This window comes from Cololabis saira, chromosome 9 (genome assembly GCF_033807715.1).
Source record: "Cololabis saira isolate AMF1-May2022 chromosome 9, fColSai1.1, whole genome shotgun sequence".
Lineage (NCBI taxonomy): Eukaryota > Metazoa > Chordata > Actinopteri > Beloniformes > Belonidae > Cololabis > Cololabis saira.
In genome coordinates this window covers 6,687,738-6,707,121 of record NC_084595.1, presented here as the reverse complement: position 1 = coordinate 6,707,121, position 19,384 = coordinate 6,687,738, and the positions used below count along the sequence as shown (strand labels likewise).

At 39.7% G+C, this 19,384-nt stretch overlaps 1 protein-coding gene across 1 annotated transcript in view; it reads left to right on the top strand.

Moving 5' to 3' along the window:
* Positions 1–19,384, top strand: part of hk2 (hexokinase 2) — a 75,735-nt gene that overhangs the window by 26,520 nt on the left and 29,831 nt on the right. Inside the window, exons 6-9 of the mRNA XM_061730360.1 lie at positions 2,648–2,747; positions 4,147–4,330; positions 13,812–13,973; positions 16,738–16,971. Of these exons, the coding sequence (XP_061586344.1) occupies positions 2,648–2,747; positions 4,147–4,330; positions 13,812–13,973; positions 16,738–16,971 (680 nt within the window). The remainder of the gene's footprint in view (positions 1–2,647; positions 2,748–4,146; positions 4,331–13,811; positions 13,974–16,737; positions 16,972–19,384) is intronic.

The following is a 19,384-nucleotide window of genomic DNA, read 5'->3' as shown; positions in this document are numbered from 1 at the left end:
GTATTCTGGGTTCAGTCACAGGCTGGTCTGAACATGCAGACGCCCTTCAGCAGAAGGTTATGCAAATGGTAAAAGGTAAAGATTTGCTTCAAGTGGTTTAAAGAGTGGTTTAAAGAGTGAAACCAGCCTGAGGAGGTGGAGTTGGGATGCAGATAATGGACACAAGCAATTAAGTGACTCAGTACGTGCACATGCAGCGATTCAAACTGGTTGGAGATCATTTGCACACATCGTACTGACTTTTAAACTGCATGTGAACACCTTAAGTCAGTCAAGTAATCTGATCAGACTGGATTCATCAACCCGCTTGCAGCACCTAGATAAGCCAGTCGCAACCGCCTTGTTAATGCCATGTGTACGGAGACATGGATATTACAGTCTGCGCATGCTCGAGAATTTCCCCCGGGTGGGGTTTTCCCCCGGGGGAGGGGATTCACCCGGAAGACGACGCAACGCTGCTCAGTAGTAGCTCCCTGGGGTGTCGTTTGACTGCTTCAGGGGTGTCGTCAAAATATTTCCTATTCTGACATTTCATATATAAATACTGTATTTTCGCGACCATACGGGCGCCGTGTGAAAAGGCATAGCCGCAGTCTTGTGTCATATTTCTGTATTTAAAACACACACGGCGCACCGACCGAAACGGCACACACACACACACACACAAGCACAGGAGTGTGCGTATTTAAAAATACAGCGGGAGCAAAACTTTGTTTGATTGTAGGCTACTTTATTTCAGTTTTTACATTAATCAAACCCATTACGTCTCATCCTCTGTTTCTGCATTAAAGAGCTCCGCTAAATCAGCTGTGCCAGTCCGGATTCCTCGCTGTCAGAGTCACGTTCCGTGCCGTGCGGTGCCTCGGAAATGCACGCTTTTGCAAAAGCTCGCAAAATAATCCCAGCAGATTTCATCTATTAAACCAACATCTTCCTAAATGATTTATTTCAGCCGGCGTGATTCTCAACAGAGCAGCGTCCCAGAGAGAGTTTCTCTCCCAGGGCTGACGCAGCAGCTTGACCCGGCGGACACGTCTCTTCTCGGCCTGTGAGCTGAGGCTGCTCCCCGGGGGCGGCGGCTCTTCTCATCTCCGAAAACATCGGGTCAAATTTCTTAACAGGCGTTATTTGGATAAACTGAGCCCCGGTTGCGGATCTTAAGGTTACCTTTATACCTGAAAAAATATTTAAACTTAATAAAGTGCCATATTAACAGCGCTACAGCTGAAATTAAAACAGCTTTTGCCTCTCTGCTTCCTGATCAGGTTAGGGATGAAAACGAGGGGGAGTAGGAGAAATGGGACAGGCACCTGGGCCAAGTGCACTAGATCTCAAGTGCCCTAAAATCTCCCCCTTCTTTTTTAGGGGTTAGGGAAGAAAAGAAGGGCGAGAGAAGGAGAATTGGGATTGGCCCTTAGAATGCACTTTTTTCTTTCCTTGTTGATAAGCGGAGGTCAACCGGAAGTGGCTCTTTGTTGAAATGGTTACCATGGTTACCTCGGGTACAGCGCCACCTAGCGTCACGGAGTCAGCCATGCTCTGGTTACAGTGGTTTATTCAATCTGATTCAGTCTGATCTCAGAACAGCATGTGTAATCAGATAAGTTGATCCAATCTTCTGCATGTCATTATCTGATCAGATCTCCAACCACCTTGAATCGCTGCATGTGCACGTACTGACTTATGTAAAAATGCACTCCAGGTTTCAAAGGTCACTTATATACATCACTAAACAAGTGAATTTTCTATTGAAGCGCAAGCTGCCTGATCACTAGATAAACTCCTTCTGGCTGCTCTATAATTCAACTACTGCTCCCTAAAGCCCAAAGGGAATTAAACATAAGTAACATTGTTTCCACGTAGGGCTGGGTGATATGGACCAAAAGTCATATCTCGATATTTTCTAGCTGAATGGCGATACTCGATATATATCGATATTTTTTCTGTGCCATAATTGGGGTTTCCCCCAAAGCATTATAGCATAGCATCTCTGTTAGCATCTCTGTTAGCATCTCTGTTAGCATCTCTGTTAGCTTCATTTTTTCTGAGGCAAACCCTTAAAAAACAGTCAGTTTTAATACAAAGCCTCGTGCCAAATGTCACACAGGTTCCTTTATTAACAGAGGTCTGCACAATATCAAAATGTATAAAACAAATGAAATAAAAATAAACTGCCTGCATATATAGAATAAAAATGCTTCTTGAATAAAATAAAACAAATATCCCTTTCCTGCATAACAATTAAATTAAAATACTCTGTGCAATTAATACAATCTAGACAGTAACAGGCAGACTTTTCCACTGAGGTTGACAGTTGTGCAAATAACAAAACATTTGTGCAAATCTCAAATAAAACATTCAAGTCAATTTGTCACAAAATAAGCAATTTTTTTTTTTTTTTTTTTTTTAATAATCGATATAAACGATATTGTCTCGTACCATATCGCGTTTGAAAATATATCGATATATAGTAAAATCTCGATATATCGCCCAGCCCTAGTTCCACGTTTAACCTTTTCCTTTGGTCAAAAACATCATATTTAAACAAAGCTCGACTTTTCATTATATCATGTGCTTCAAATTCACAATGTTTATTTCAGTATTGTTCTTGCTTTTAACAAAAACAATAAATAGAATATTGTTGCAGGACTTTGACATTGATGTTGTGGCCGTGGTCAATGACACAGTGGGAACCATGATGACTTGTGGCTACGATGATCATCACTGTGAAATTGGCCTCATTGTAGGTGAGTAATTATAACAATTGAAGCAACATTTTATGGGATCTATTGTCTTCTTGCATGCAAGTTGATAAAGCATGCCACATATCAAACATGTCTGTATATTTCATAGAGAACAACAAACAAACACCTTGGACATGACATTGTAAGTAAAAAGGGAAAACAGAAATAAAAATATGTCAGTCCTAAACTACCTCATCAATCTTAGGGGAAGGTTATGGCAAATGGAAGAAGGCAAGGTTGTACTACAGAATGTGACAGTCATTGATTTTATGCAAAGGATTAACAGATGAAAGGCGACTGTATGTATGAAATGGTACGTGTGAGGATACAAGCCAATTAAACTTTGCCGTGACTGAAAGCTCGGTCTCACAGGAGCTTTGTTCTTCTCTGTCATAGAGAAAGTAGATTAAAAGCATATTATCGCATATTATGCTTTTCCTGACATTCAAAGGGTCAAAATTGACTTCAAGTGTGATATATTCGGTTTTCAGGCTACATAGCCATCATTTTAGGAGATCTAAGAGAAATTTTGACAGTGTAGCCATAGCAGGAACCCCCCGCCCCGCCGCAAAACAACTTGATAGTCATATAAGCATCATTTGGATATTCAGATCAACTCAGCCCATTCATCTATCCCAGGGGTCGGCAACCCAAAATGTTTTAGAGCCGTATTGGATCAAAAACACTCACTCACTCACTCATTGTCCGCCGCTTGTCCGTTCCCGGGTCGCGGGGGCAGCAGCCTCAGCAGGGATGCCCAGACTTCCTTCACCCCAGACACTTCCTCCAGCTCTTCCTCCAGCTCTTTCGGAAACACAAAAAACAAATATGTCTGGAGCCGCAAAAAATGAAAAGTCTTGTATAAGCCTTAGAATGAAAGCAACACATGCTGCATGTATCTATATTAGTTAGAACTGGGGGGAGATTTTTTTTTTCATTATGCACTTCGAGAAAAAAAGTCGAAATGTCGAGAAAAAAAGTCAAAATGTTGAGAAAAAAGTCGAAATGTTGAGATTAAAAAGGGAAGGAAAAAGGAAGAAAAAAAGAGGAAAAAAAGGAAAAAAAGAAGAAAAAAGGGAAAAAAATGAGAAAAAAAAGGAAGAAAGAAAAAGAATAAAAAAAAGAAAGGAAAAAAAAAAGGTGAAACATTTTTGAAAAAGCTCCAGGGAGCCACTAGGGCGGCGCTCTAGAGCCGCGGGTTGCCGACCCCTGGCCTACACCTCTTCGGCTAAAGAAATGTTTATTTTACCTTTTCATCTTGTTTTGTAAAAAAGTGTGTACAAGCCGAAATAAAGATTCATTCAAATGTGCCTGATTGCCAAACCGCAGAAGTGTTTTCAGTATTCTGTTGTCATCTTATTTGTTGAAGAGTAATTGTCATGGTAACATCCCCTCCCTCCAGGAACGGGGACCAACGCCTGCTACATGGAGCAGATGAGGAACCTGGACCTGCTGGACGGTGACGAGGGCCGGATGTGTGTAAACACGGAGTGGGGCGCGTTTGGGGACGATGGTTCCCTGGAGGACGTACGCACCGACACGGACCGGGAAATAGACGCAGGCTCGCTGAACCCGGGCACGCAGCTGTGAGTCTCATTATCTCAATCTCCTGAAATAACTTTTTTTGGATAGTATTATTTTTTTGAAAGTTATTTATCATACATGAATTTCAGTTGTCTCATCTGCTTTTAAAACTTTTTTTTTTTTATCAGGCCTCAAGTAAGAGTATAAATGTCATGATTTTGTGATTCCCAACCTCAAAATGCTAATGAAATGAATTATGAATACATGGCAGTTTTATATCATATTGAAGACAAAATGTTTTACACGAGTGTTCCTACATGGAAATCTGCACAATTCTGCCTTTCTCCTAGAGAGTTCAGTCTTGACAGTTTCCCACTTGGGAGTTGTTCCATCATATCCTGATATCTCTTGATCTTTTCATGTTCCCGCTTTTTGATGTGACTGACTTGATTTTCACATCTGCAAAAACTAAAAATGTCTAATTTTTAGTCAAAAACTCTCATTACACTTAAAACTAGAGTCATTACCAGAAAAATAACTTTAGTTAAAATGTCTCATTTTTAGTAAAAAAAAAATCTCATTAGCCTTAAAACAAGACTCATCACTGGAAAAAACAACAATTTTCACCTGTTTCAAGTAGATTTTCACTTAAAATACCGTATTTTCTGGACTATAAGCCGCACCTGTATATAAGCCGCATCCGCTCTATTTAAAAAAAAAAAAAGATATGCAAGCCGCAGATATTTATGTTGTTAGATTATATATTTACTACATGTACAGAAGGATTTTGAACTGTAAATGATGTACATGTTTGCACCTAAATAGATCCTTTCCTAACACGGCAGCAACTTTGCTGATTAAAACGGGACAGAACCAAGAGAAAATAACCAGTATTTATTTATCTATCTATTTATCTGTTTGAAATCTGCTTCTACCTACTTCTATCTGCTAAAGAAGAAGTAGCGTATTCTTCTTTGCATTTATTTCTTAGTTTTCATTCTAATTCCGGTTAGCACTCCCCCTAGTGGTGGAAGAAAAATCCACAGAATAGCCGCACCTTTGTATAAGCCGCATGGTTCAAAACCTATGAAAAAAGTAGCGGCTTATAGTCCAGAAAATACGGTAAGTAGAAAAAAATCTGCCATTTTTTTGCTTGTAATGAGAAGATAAATCTTGTTCCATTGGCAGATTTTTTCTACTTATTTCAAGTGAAAATCTCCTTGAAACAGGTGAAAATTGTCAAATAAGAAGTAATTTTTCTGGTAATGAGTCTTGTTTTAAGTGTAATGAGATTTTTTCACTAAAAATGAGACATTTTAACTAGAAATAAGACAAATATTTTTGTTAAGATTTTGAGTTTTTGCAGTGTATACCTCAAATGCTGCTTTCTGATCTTTCTGATAAGACACCACTCTTTCTGGTTACTTGATAGTCTGGAACTTGAATTCCCACTCAGAGGTTCAAGGTCATCTTTGCTGGAGCCAAATCCAGGACGTGTGCTGTAATGATCAGTCTCTTTCCTGTCCTGAAAGGTTTCCTTGATCTGAGCGTCCCACTCTGTCTGCCGCTACCGTCTATGATCCGTTTATCCCCGGGGGGCATCTTATTGATGCCTTTGTGTATGCTTTATTTTGTATAGATGATTCCTTGTCTTAAGACACAAACACTCCCACAGTGATTCAGGCTTAGCAAAGATCATGTGTTTCAGTTGGCAAAAGGAAAGAAAAACAGCGTTTTTCTTGACATATGCATAACAACAGTCAAAGTTCAGCAATGTTAAAGTTCAAGTTAAAGGTTACGTTGCACTACTGCTGAATATCTTGTGCTCCAAGGGCAAACAAGAGCATAGAAAACTCATATCGATTACATGCACTGCACACCATTTAGCAACTCAAATTTGATTCATTTATTCAACTGCTTTACCAGGTGACTCCTAAATTAAGAGAAATTGTGGAACCACAAAAGGAAATATCGCAATAGATGGCTTCTTTTATTTATGATATTTTTTAAGTATGCTTTTCTACATGAATCATGAATGAATTTGTCAAATATCCATCCTGAAATAGTCTTCACTCTATATGAGAAAAGATAAGCGATTCTGTTTTTGTAACAGATTGCACCATTTTTGGTAGTCACAGACTAAAGATTGATGTAAGAATTGTGGTGAAATCTTCCTTCGTAGGTCCGAAATGGAAATGGAAATGGCTTGGGGACTGTCGTCTCGAAGGTCATGCCATCAAAAATGACCTGTGATAACGTCCAACAGTGTCAGAAATCCTAAAACTGTGTTGACTGACTAGCCAGTTAAAATGCAACATCAAATAATGCATTAATTCATTTTTTAATTCACTTTTATTGAAATATCCTGGCTTTACTGGACTTCTCCCTGACCATGACTGGGTCCACATTCTCCTTCTTTGTCACTTCTTTTTTTTATTTTTTAATCTTTAATCTTTTAATCTTTAATCTGATGACGTTCCACTGTAGTTTACCATTCAGGCGTTCTCATCACGGGACAGTCTACACCAGGGGTCGGCAACCCGCGGCTCTAGAGCCGCATGCGGCTCTTTAGTGCCGCCCTAGTGGCTCCTGGAGCTTTTTCAAAAATGTTTGACCTTTTTTTCCTCTTTCTTCCTTTTTCCTTTCCTTTTTTAATCTCGACATTTTGATTTTTTTCTCGAGATTGTACTTCAACATTAATCTCGAAATTTCGACTTTTTTTCTCGACATTTCAACTTTTTTCTCAAAATTCTTACTATTTCCTCGACATTTTGCCTTTTTTCTCGACATTTCAACTTTTTTCTCGAGATTGTACTTCAACATTAATCTCGAAATTTCGATTTTTTTTTCTCAACATTTCGACTTTTTTCTCGACATTTCGCCTCCGCCATTTGCCTTCATTTTTATACTATACTTTTCATTTTTTGCGGCTCCAGACATATTTGTTTTTTGTGTTTTTGGTCCAATATGGCTCTTTCAACATTTTGGGTTGCCGACCCCTGGTCTACACTAAGGCTACGTTCACACTGCAGTTCCCAAGTGACCCAAATCCGATTTTTTGCTCATATGTGACTCAGATCCGATTTGTTTATGACAGTGTGAACAGCACAAGTCACATGGAATCTGATCTTTTCAAATCAGATTCAGGTCGCTTCCATATGTGGTTCTAAATCGGATACAGGTCTGATGTTTTGCAATGCGACCTCAGTGTGAACAGCCAGGTCGGAATTAATGCGACTTTGACGTCACACGCAGAGCCCCGAGCCGCTGGGGAGACACGGGAGACGGCGGGGGTCTCCTCCGGGCGGCCCCCGCCTCTCCTCCTCCCCTCCCCGCGCTCACCTCTTTATACGACCTCAGATCAGACGAGACAACCCGCTGAATTTAAGCATATTACTAAGTAAAGAAGCTGAGGATTCAAATCAGCGAAGCGGTCGTGGTCGCATAACCTGCCCGTTTTACAACGAGCTGGACCGTGTGTTGGGTGATAAACCCAGCTGAACGCCGGAGAGCAGAGCTGACACTCCGGGGAGCGGAGCTAGAGCCCTGCTATAGCGGGACTGTTTTCTTCATCCCGCTCCCGCTGCATTTCTGACCATTACCGCCCGCGCCCGCAACGTGTGTGTTCCACTCCCGCCCGCGCCCGCAGTGTTTACATCCGCTACCGCAGTGTTTACATCCGCTCCCACCCGCTCCCGCAAAACTCTGAGAATTCATGCCCGCATAATGATAGAGATGCAAGAGAAACGTCCTTGACAAATCTATCTGATTTAATGTTAACATGATAATTGTGGAGCTTGATGGATAATTGGCAGTTCACAGGCACCTGTTGGATGCAAATCCATCATTGTCATCATCACACGCCTCTGCGCATGCGGGTCAGTTCAGGGCCGCGATGCGTTCACACTCGAGTCGGATATAGGACACATTTTAAAAGATAATGTGAACAGCCACACGAAAAAATCGGATATGGGAAAAAATCGGAATTGAGCATTAAGGCCTGCAGTGTGAACCTAGCCTATGTCATTCTTGATGTTCTGCTCAAGATTAAGCAGATGCAGGTGGTAATAATCTCATACCCATGTAGGAATTGTGCAGAGTTGACTCTTAAAGCAGCACTATGTAATTTTTCCACCTTAATCTAATATTTCATCATCATCATTGTGATGGAACATCAACTTCCAACAGGTTTAATGAACCTCTGTCATGGTCTGAGGGGTCTGTATCGCCTTCACTGGTACTATGTAACTTTGAGGAGCATGGTAGGAACCCTTCCACACTAAAAAACTACACATTTTTACGGCTTTGACTGCTTTACGGCATACGTCACTTCCCCCTCCTTCCCGATTCGTAGTCGAGACGAAAGCGGGACTTGTAGCGCAGAGCTCAGACGAAGCTGGTGTCATGGCCGAAGCAGCGGAAAAACCGAAGAAAATAAGAGTTTTATCGGAGGAGGCTAAAGAGTGGAGCTCCGACGAGGAGCTCCACGCTTTAGTAGGGATTTCATATGGATCAAACCGTTAATAATCATTATTTTCTCCATATATCGCTCCCTGGCTTCCTTGTTTAAGGTATCCCGGTAAATTCCAGTTCCTTTCCAGCAGTTTAACATCTTTTTTTTGCGTTCCGTCTGTTCACTTGGTGAAACAGAAAAGTCCTTCCCGTCTTATTTCATTCACTATCAAAACAAATGCAAATGCATTTGTTCTTGCTGTCGTCATCTCCCACATGAGTTTCCCCCTCAGGTCATAGTGGGTTTCTTTTATTTGGAACAAATCCTGAATGTAGTTTGGAAGTAGAACAGTTTTCTGCTCTGCTATATCATGGAATTTTAGAGTATTATATTTAATAAAGAGATTGTTTGTTGGTTTATAATAGTCAGATCTATTAATTATCCTTAAAGCTCTTTTCTGTAATAGGAAAATGGGGTTTTTATATTTGTTTTATAGGTGTTACCCCAAACCTCCACACAATAAGTCATGTATGGAACTATGAGTGAGTTATACATCAAAAACTGTGCTCTTTGACAGAAAAAAATATTTGTTTTACTTAATATTGCTAGGGTTTTAGACATTTTTGATTTTACACTATTTACACGAGTCAAACATTTACCAAAGCAGCTGCCAAACACTCCTAAACAAGGTAGCCGGAGACGTGGGTTGTGCAGAACTGCGGCAGTAAATCCTTTCTAAAGAGTGCAGCTCCGACGAGGAGCTCCATTCTTTGATAGGGGATTTCATATGGATCCAAACCGTTAATAATCATTATTTTCTCCATATACCGCTCCCTGGCTTCCTTGTTTAAGGTATCCCGGTAAATTCCAGTTCCTTTCCAGCAGTTTAACATCTTTTTTTTTTGCGTTCCGTCTGTTCACTTGGTGAAACAGAAAAGTAGTTTTGAAAGTCTGTCCCATCTTCTCTCAAAACAAATGCACGCGACGGGGACGGGAGTTTTCCGGCAGTACGCGCTGGTGCTCATGGGAAATGTAGTGTTCTTTCTGGTAAAGCACTACCGCTTTTGTTCAAAGGAGCTGCCAAACTCAACAAAAGCTGAAAGTTACATTGTGCTGCTTTAAGCATTGTAATGAAAAATCTAACTACAGCCTCAGTTTCAGACACCATTTGGAACAACTAAGAAACAGTTACCGTATTGACCCGAATATAAGACGACCCCCTCTTTTTCAAGACTCAAATTTGAAAAAAGACTTTTTTAACACCAAATTAAATTTTTATACAGAAAATAATTACAGTACATCTGAAACAAATCATTATAACAATATATTTGAGAGAAAAAGCATGTTATTTTGCCTCATTCAAATCATGATCTTGAAGTTTGCATCATAACTTCTTCGACCCACTTTTCTCCAGATTGTCGCTGCGTTTCACCATTTTCTGTTATCTCTTCTGTTATTTCCTTGTCTTTTCTTTCTTACCACTATTTTTTATTTTTCTTCTTCATGCTACTGCTATTTTTATTTTTCTTCTTCGTGACAGGGGTTTGCTTTGGCCTGGGAAGTTAAGTTCAGCATTCGCTTTAAAGATATCTGGCGCCATCTAGCGGTGTGAATGAGTATAACGTCTAGACCCCGAATGTAAGACGACGCCCACTTTTTCAGTCTTATTTCAATGCAAAAAACCCCGTCTTATATTCGGGCCAATACGGTAATAAGTGATTTTGGACTTGACCAATGATGGCAGATCTGTTTACTTGTTGATAATACTGCTGTTGCTGCTTTTGAATGTGCATTTTGAGAGGAGATGCTCACCTTATTGCAAAGGTGTATCATCCCGGCGGTGATTTACCGACTGTAACTGCAGCTTCAGGCCATTTCGGCCACTTCCACTGCTGCAGTAGGTTTTGCTCCCAACTCAAAAGACCACTTTGTTTGGCAATAGTAAAGAAATGGATAAAAAAAAAAAAACTTTTCTTTCAAGGAGGATCAAACTAAAGAGGAGTCATTGTTATTTCATGTTTTAAGAAACAAGAGACATAAATGTAAAACCGTTAAATGAAGAAAATGAAAACCCCTTTTCCACATGAACCTGAACCACCGATATTGTATCCTCTTGGCTGTTAAAGTTCAGGTATTCTCCGGTGAATTTAACATACAGTGTGGACAGTAATGTGAGAGTCAGTAACTCTCACAGTAATTTATCTTACAAGTAAACCGAATTAAAGATGATTTGCATGATTGTCACTAGGGCTGGGGATCGAATATCAAATATCAAGAATCGATTCGATTCCGATTCTTAAGATTCAGAATCGATTATCACGATCCGATTCGATCCGATATGGATTTGGGTTACTGTTAATAAAACTGTTTTTTTAGCTGTTGCATGAATTATATGACTGTTTAGTTGTGCAACATATTACTACTAGTATTATATTGAGATTCAACAGCAAGTATTGCAGCTAATGATGCTGTAAGGACCAATCAGCTCCCAGAATGCTGATAGAACTGCTTTCAGAAACATCGTGGGTCAGAATTATCAAACATATTCAGGGCAGCAAACAGAGGACGAAAGAAATTGCTTTTATTTTTTCCCCATTTATGAGAATTTGGTTTTTAACATTTATGCAAATGTAACCCCAAGACAGGATATAAAGCAAAGAAATATAGACAATTTATGCAATTATAACTGAAAACTTTAATGTTTTCATACCTTTAAACATATTTAAAGGCAAAAACATGGCACCAGTTATTCAGTTATATTTGTGTCCAACAAAATATTCCTTTTTTGGGCATAAACAAAAAAGTACCAAAAGTTGTAATGTAATGATGAAAAAAAAAAAAGATTATTTTTTTTTATTTTTTTTTTTTAATCGATCTTTAAACATATGAATCGATTTTTAGGAATTAATATGAGAATCGATTTAAAATCGGAGAATCGATTTTTTTCAACACAGGCCTAATTGTCACGATCATGAGAGAATCCCTGTGAGCTGTCAGTAGCCAAGGCTCAAACGTTAGTAGCAACTTTTGTCCAAGTTCAAATGCTGGTGCCTTGTAAGTGTGACAACAGATGGGCATTAACTCTTGGGTCAAATTCAGAATATTTGAGTGGAAATGTGTTTCTATATCGGTATACCAGCTTTGATTGACATTGGCAAGGCAAGCAGGTTTACTTTCATACATACTTGATACATTTCATAGGTAAGGCAGCTCATTGGACATCGGACAGCGTATTCTGTCTGTTTCATCTGCAGAAACGTGGGTGATTCGTCCTCAGAGACCATGACTGAATTAATTTCTGTAATGTCAATGTCCAGACGTATTCTCCGTGATTACCCGCTGTTATAATGTGATATAAAATCCATTACAATTGTAGAGGAGGGAAAAAGAAATGAGTAGATTTGTCATTTATTCAAAGAAAGCCAACGAATTTAAGATTGGTGAACTGCACATTTTATTGATAGATTGAATATGATGTGATAATTAATAATTTCATGGTGATTGGATTCATTTCCTCATTTCCTCCGAGCTTCAAAAGTAGCTGATTAATTGTCAGTCAGTCTAACAAGCGTGTGATTTCAATGAAGAAATTCTGTTACTCAACCAGTATAATTAATACTTCTAAATGTGCAGCAGTGCTCATAGTGTTGATTAAATTGTTTCATATCAAAGAAATGCACAGAATTGGCATTTTTATATTTTTGCATTATACTTGTATATGTGCATATGTAGTTAAAAGGAACCCTGCATATTAAGACATGTAGTCCCTAATTAGCCACAATTGTTCTCTTATACTAAAATATGTTGTTAGAAACACATAAAATAATCTAATTGCTTTAAAAATCTACAATGTTTATCACATATTTTGACCTGCGGGAGGCGCCATGTTTTACCTGCGCAATGCATTCTGGGGGCGATGACGTACGACGGTGGCTCTGGGAAGATAAGCCCCGTTAGTTTAACTGGGACAGGTATCTAAAACATAGATGAGCAGCATCTCCCGGCCGTGGAGGCTGACGAGGGAGCCCATAAGACGCCTCGGTTCAGGCAAACTGGATCAAGGTTCTGTGATGCACGGGAGATCTGCAAAAAAGATCAAAGTAATGCGCATCTTACCAGTGCATTAGGCTCCTGCGTAGACGGCGTAGCCGGGGCTCTACAGCCCGCAGCGCTCCGCTCTCCGCTCTGCGCTCTCGCTGCCGCCGCCGGGATGGAGACGCCGGTGGGCAATATGCACGTTTGAGTGGGCATAGCCCTCCCCTCTCCCCCCTAAAACTGGCCTCGGTGCTGGGTGATAGACAGACCAGAGGCTAAGGGGACTGGCCCGGGACTTTGACAAAACGGGAGGCGCAGACTTCGCTTCAAATAGGCAAGAACATCTTTATTTAATTTAATGACGGCAGATCTGGCTGGGGTTTTTATTGTAGCATCGGCTATCTGCTAGTTTAAACGTGTGGTCGGTTAGTCTATCTGAGTTTTATGGTGTTTTTATAGTTCATGCTTTATGGTGCGGCACTTTTTTTCTTTTTTTTTAAAACTTTTTTGTAGGTGCGCCGTCACCTTAATGTTTGGCTGTGTTTTGATCTGTGTTTCTGGTGCGCCGTCACCTGTTTAGCTGTGTTTTCATCTGTTTCTGGGTGTCAGAACAGTGGACGGGGGCTAGCAGGTGCCACCGTCTGACGTCACTACCCAGAATCACTACAACAATGGCGACCTACATGTTAAATTATATTTTCAAATTTTATAAAAACGAAGACATCAAAAAGGTTTTTTATATCACATTGTTATAATTGATACCAACATTTATCTTTTAAGACCTACATGTCTTAATATGCAGGGTTCCTTTTAAGGATGTACTATCGCAAGATTATTTTGGATTGAATGAAGCGCCCCAGCGTCCAGTTTGCGTGTCAGAAGCCGAGCATTATCTGCCTTCCTCTTTATATGTATGAGTGGCCTTAGTTCAGCATTTAGTTTAGTTGGTTGTTTTTTTTTTTTTTGCCTGTAAGCTCATTCCTTTTTGTAAACACATGTATTTAATGTTGAGTGTGTGTTTGTTTAGTTTTTTTTTGCTTTTTACTGTCTTGCAGATTTGAGAAGATGATAAGTGGGATGTACCTGGGCGAGCTGGTGCGTCTCATCGTGGTGAAGATGGCCAGAGAGAAGCTGCTGTTCCAGGGCAAGACGACGTCAGAACTCCTCACCACAGGACGCTTCAGCACCAGTCACCTCTACACCATCGAGAATGACAGGTTAGTTTGAGTTTGTGTGTGAACGCGTGTTTGACATACGGCTAAAAGGTATGGAGCTAGAACGGTCTCATAATTCGCAAATGCACACACCGTTTCACAAATGCACAGGACAAAATTCACAAATGCACACACCGATTCTCAAATGCACAGACCGTTTCACAAATGCCCAGGACAAGTTTCACAAATGCACAGAACAATTCACACGTGAATAAAATACATTTGTGTATCTTGTCCTAAGCACGTGTGAATTGTTCTGTGCATTTGCGAATCGGTGTGTGCATTTGCGAATCGGTGTGTGCATTTGCAAATCGGTGTGTGCATTTGCGAATCGGTGTGTGCATTTGTGAATTTTGTCCTGTGCATTTGCAAATCAGTGTGTGCATTTGCAAATCAGTGTGTGCATTTGCAAATCGGTGTGTGAATTTGCGAATCGGTGTGTGCATTTGTGAATTTTGTCCTGTGCATTTGTGAATTTTGTCCTGTGCATTTGTGAATTTTGTCCTGTGCATTTGCAAATCGGTGTGTGCATTTGCGAATCGGTGTGTGCATTTGCGAATCGGTGTGTGCATTTGCGAATCGGTGTGTGCATTTGCGAATCGGTGTGTGCATTTGTGAATTTTGTCCTGGGCATTTGAGAATTGGTGTGTGCATTTGTGAATTTTGTCCTGTGCATTTGTGAAACGGTGTGTGCATTTGCGAATTATGAGACTGTTCTAGCTCCATAAAAAGGCAACTAAAACATTCTTAAGGTTGTACAAAGCAAAGCAAAGCGGCAGAGTAAAAGAGAACGACCTGAAGCTCTCAATTTAAAAGTAAGGACAGCGAGCCTTGGCCTTGAACGCGTTTATTAATTTCCAGTCCAGTATCTCCGGAAGATCTTTTTCAAACATGAGCAACGAGATCCTATTCAGTCTCTCTGTGAGCATTGAAGCTTTTCTGATGGATTTAACCCTGTTAACTGAAAAAGGGCAACTTGTAACAGCACATGATATCAGAATACAAAGCAAACAGTTAATACTGGGAAAAACATCTTTATCTCAGGAGTCTAAGACTTCACCAACAGACGGGAACTGATGTCTCCACTTTCAGTTTGATGAGTTGCCCAAACAGTCAATTCAAACTCACATTCCTCCAAACCAAGTCCAAAATGCCTGCTCGGTGCGCGATACGTCCACACATCACAACGCATAGTCTGACGGCAGATTTTACAAATTGATAAATTGATTGATTGAGTCGAACATGTTGCCTCTGTGGGTGACACTGGCACACCCGTGGCTACGCCACAGCTACAAATGCACAAGTAGTTTTTTCAGACATCAGGAAAGACTTATTTGCATTCTAAACCATTTATTTTCAGCTCCTTCCTTTCAGCGTTTTTACTGTATCTGCTATAGCCAGTAATCTTCCTCAAAAATGCTGCAGATTTTTTTTCTAAATGCAACATGACATGGACTGTGCTCATGAATATGCACACGTATAGTCCCCGTATAGAGATACTTTAAGCTTAGTGAAATGGAGTACTGTTGAAAATATAACTTTGAAATAACAATGTGAATTTTTAAGCTTAAAGGGAAAATAACAAGTAAAATTTCAACCATGTAGAAATCATGACAATGACATTTTTTTTAAGTTAAAATATACTTTAACACTGAAAAAGTAAATACCGGTACATACATACATTACATTTTCAGTGGCATTTTTAATTCACATGCTAGTGACACATATTTACTTCGAAAAGGAGACCTTGCAAAGGATTCCTTACAGTTTAACAAATAATAATTTCATTTGTTTATGGTATTGATCAATAACAGTTAAAACATTGCCAGTTTAATTTTAATCCAAAAGCATATCACTATCGCTAAACAGTCAGTATACACTAAAAAACCAGTAGCTTTAAATTAGCCTTTATTTTGCTTATTAAGTAAGGGGAATTATGTTCAGAGCAAAATCAAAAATGCTCCCTGATTCAATACAGAGGTTCTTTTCAATTCAGGAGACTCCGTATAATCTTAGAGATGTCTGCAATTTTACTGTACAAAAAGCTAAAAAAGGTATGAAAAGGAGATGTGTCTCCATTACTGGAGTTAAATTCTGGAATGATGCCAACATACATTTAAAAACATGTCATTCTCTTTTGGTTTTTCAGAAAATGTGGTTTGTAACGCCATTTTTGAAGCTTATACGTGCGATTGACTATCTGTTAATGTTTCTTTGCTTTTCTGTTGTTTCTTTGCCTTTTGTTGTTTCTTTGCTTTTCTGTTGTTTCTTTGCTTTTCTATTCTCTTTTTGGTTTTCTGGAGGTCGGTAGCCACAAAAAGAAAGTTGATAATGTAGGATAGGCTTTTATAAACAGTTTGCTTCTGCCTTTACAGTCATTGTTAAACACATGATTATTGGTTTTGTGTGAAATGTTAATGCTGTGCACAATGTTTTTTGGTGTTGTGTTGTTTTTTGTGCTGTCTTGACTGAATAAACTTCATTCATTCATTCATTCATTCATTCATTCATTCATTCATTCATTCATTCATTCATTCATTCATTCATTCATTCATTCATTCATTCATAATAGTGTTCAAAAAGTGAAAATGTATTCAGCATTTAAGGATTAGCACCTTCCTAGAAGCTGTGATTCCTTCCATTATTTGCAGTTGCTGTAGATGCGTTGGTGAAACTAAAGAGTAGATGGTACATGTGGTTTAAGGCAATTACTGGTATAGTGATGGTTGTGTTTTCTTTCTTTTTTCTTTTTCTGCTTTCCGTGCAGCGATGAGGAAGGCCTGGCGAGTGCTGAGAAGGTTCTCCGCGGCCTCGGCCTAGAGCCATCCATGGAGGACTGCATCGCTATCCGGAAGGTCTGCCAGATAGTGTCAACGCGAGCAGCACACTTATGCGCTGCCACTCTCGCTGCGTTGCTGCGACAGATCAGGGATAACAAAGCGGCTGAAAAGTTGCGTACCACTATTGGAGTGGATGGCTCAGTTTACAAGAATCACCCAGAGTAAGTGAACTGGAACACTATCACATCAATGCATCACTGACTGCGTTTCCATACAGTCAATAACCCTTTTAAAACCCGAATATTGGCAATAACCCGAATTTGCACGGCCATGTAAACACCAATGACCCCTTTGAATAACCAGAATTTGCTCATATTCCGGTTTTTAAAAACCCCAATATGACCCCTGGGTTACTCCTTTTAAAACCTGAATATTGGGTCATGTAAACGCCAAACGGAATATCCCCATCAAACGGAACAGGAATTTGTTTTCTGCACATGCTCTGTTCACAAGGAATCCTGGTCTTTTGAGTCCAGGAAGTTCTTATAAACACGGAGAAACACAAGACCAGGAGGAGACTAATCACTTCATAAATGTAATGAAGGATATGAACATTTCTGCATTTGTAGACGGTAGAAAGTACCGGGATAGAAGATTTACAAGAAGGAGAGAGAAAAGTTGCGCGAAGCAGCATTTGAATTTGGATACAGGAAGAAGAAGCGGAAATGACAGGAATTGCGTCAAGACGTTCTCCGCTCATCGCTGGTTTGATCCAGATATCCCGAATGATTAATTACCATGTTAACGGAATATTCCAAATGTTTCAGTAACCGGAATATTAGCAATAACCCGAATTTTGACTGCATGTAAACGCAGTCACTAACTGCTGTAACTTTACTTCTAATGTAATTATTAGTGTGAAAGAATTCTCGTGTTCGTTTGTCTGGAGAACCAAGAAAGACTAGTGGAATAAAGTTACAGGTTAATACAACTTTTAATCATGTCAAGCACAAGGTTTTTCCGGCCGGAGGAGACTTGTCTCCGGCCGGGGTACACCTCTGTCAGACCGCGTGAGTCGGAGAGAAATGCACCACGTTTTCATGAGTCCAGTTGACTTTATACTCTAAAAGGAGGATGTTCTTTGCAAATGATTTTCATTGGTGGAGGGAACGGGAAAAGACCCCCAAAAGGTGTCACTTCTATCTCCTTTGTTATTTCTCTCACCTGGGGTGCCACCCCAGGACGCAGATAAGACCACCCAATGCTAAACATCTGTTTCTCTCCATTGTCTTTTCTTAACAAATGGTATGTATTTGAACTACCTGACATCTGCATCTAAAGCAAGCAGTCGAGCCATCTACCGAGGCTGAATCCGTGACTACATGAAGGCAGCTGCCCTATAGCTGAACTGCTAAATAGGAGATTACTTTGCATATATAGAGAAAACCCCCAGTGTTAGACTCTTCGACCTCTTGACGATTTTCATGAAATCCTAACAATTTCCACTCAAAACATGATTAATTCATGTTTTTCAAATCAAACATGTAAAAATGTCCACTGGGATATAAAAATATATGTGTTGTTTTTGTACCCCCCTTTTCATATAAAATAGATCAACCTGCTTAGCTGTATAGACAAAACAGAGTCCCAATCCTGCAATATTACACATGACCACCAGATGTGAAGATACAAGCAGAGCAACAGAAGAAAAAACCCACAAATATCAAGAACCATACATACAGATTAATATACAAATACATTCAACAACAATCATACATTTAAAGCTGTGGAAGTCTGAATATTCATGTTGTAAACCATTGCACATCTCATAATGGATGAGCATTTCACAAATAAACCAAATAAATCAGTATAACCATGTGTAAAGTCCGTTATACATCCCAGTCAAAAATGGGGAAATCCAGGTGTCCAGGTTTACGACAACAAAAAAAATAATCCATTGTTCTTCTGGAGACGAAAGCACACCCACTTCATGATCCCTGTATGTCTCAAAAAACAGAACGGACAGGTTGTACAGTAATATCTGTCTATAATCTTAGTTGAGCCTTGCCCCTTTGTAACAACTTTAAACAACAGATGTTAGTTATTAGAAAAATGGCATGCAAGTAGTTTGTATTCCTCTGACGTATTAACATTGTCTACTATCATTGTCTACTATCCCCCCATTTTTTTTTTTTTTTTTTTTTTTTCTTATTCTTTCAACAGGCATGGGCACACTTTGGACAGATAACCATCTTTTCAAACTAATCCCCCGAAAAACAAAATAAAATAATAAAAAAAAAATCGTAAAATAATATCCAACCAGCTCTATGAAAAAGTATGTAAAACCGATGACCCATTGGAACAAAACAGTAGGAAATGAGTGTGTGCAGTATACCCATAATCACCCCAATATTGCAACACCAGGCATCCGCAGAAAACCTCGGCCTTTCAGCACCACAGGCTGCACCACAGAGCTGTAGACCTTCGCCAGTGTCCAAGCATAGTTTCGACAGATACAGTTGCACCTTTTTAGAAGAAGACCCGGTCGTTATCCATCAGTCTTTTCTTCGTCAGCGTCTTGTGCAAGAGCCCACCTCGTATTCAGATGAAGTTCGTATCATCAGCCGACACAGC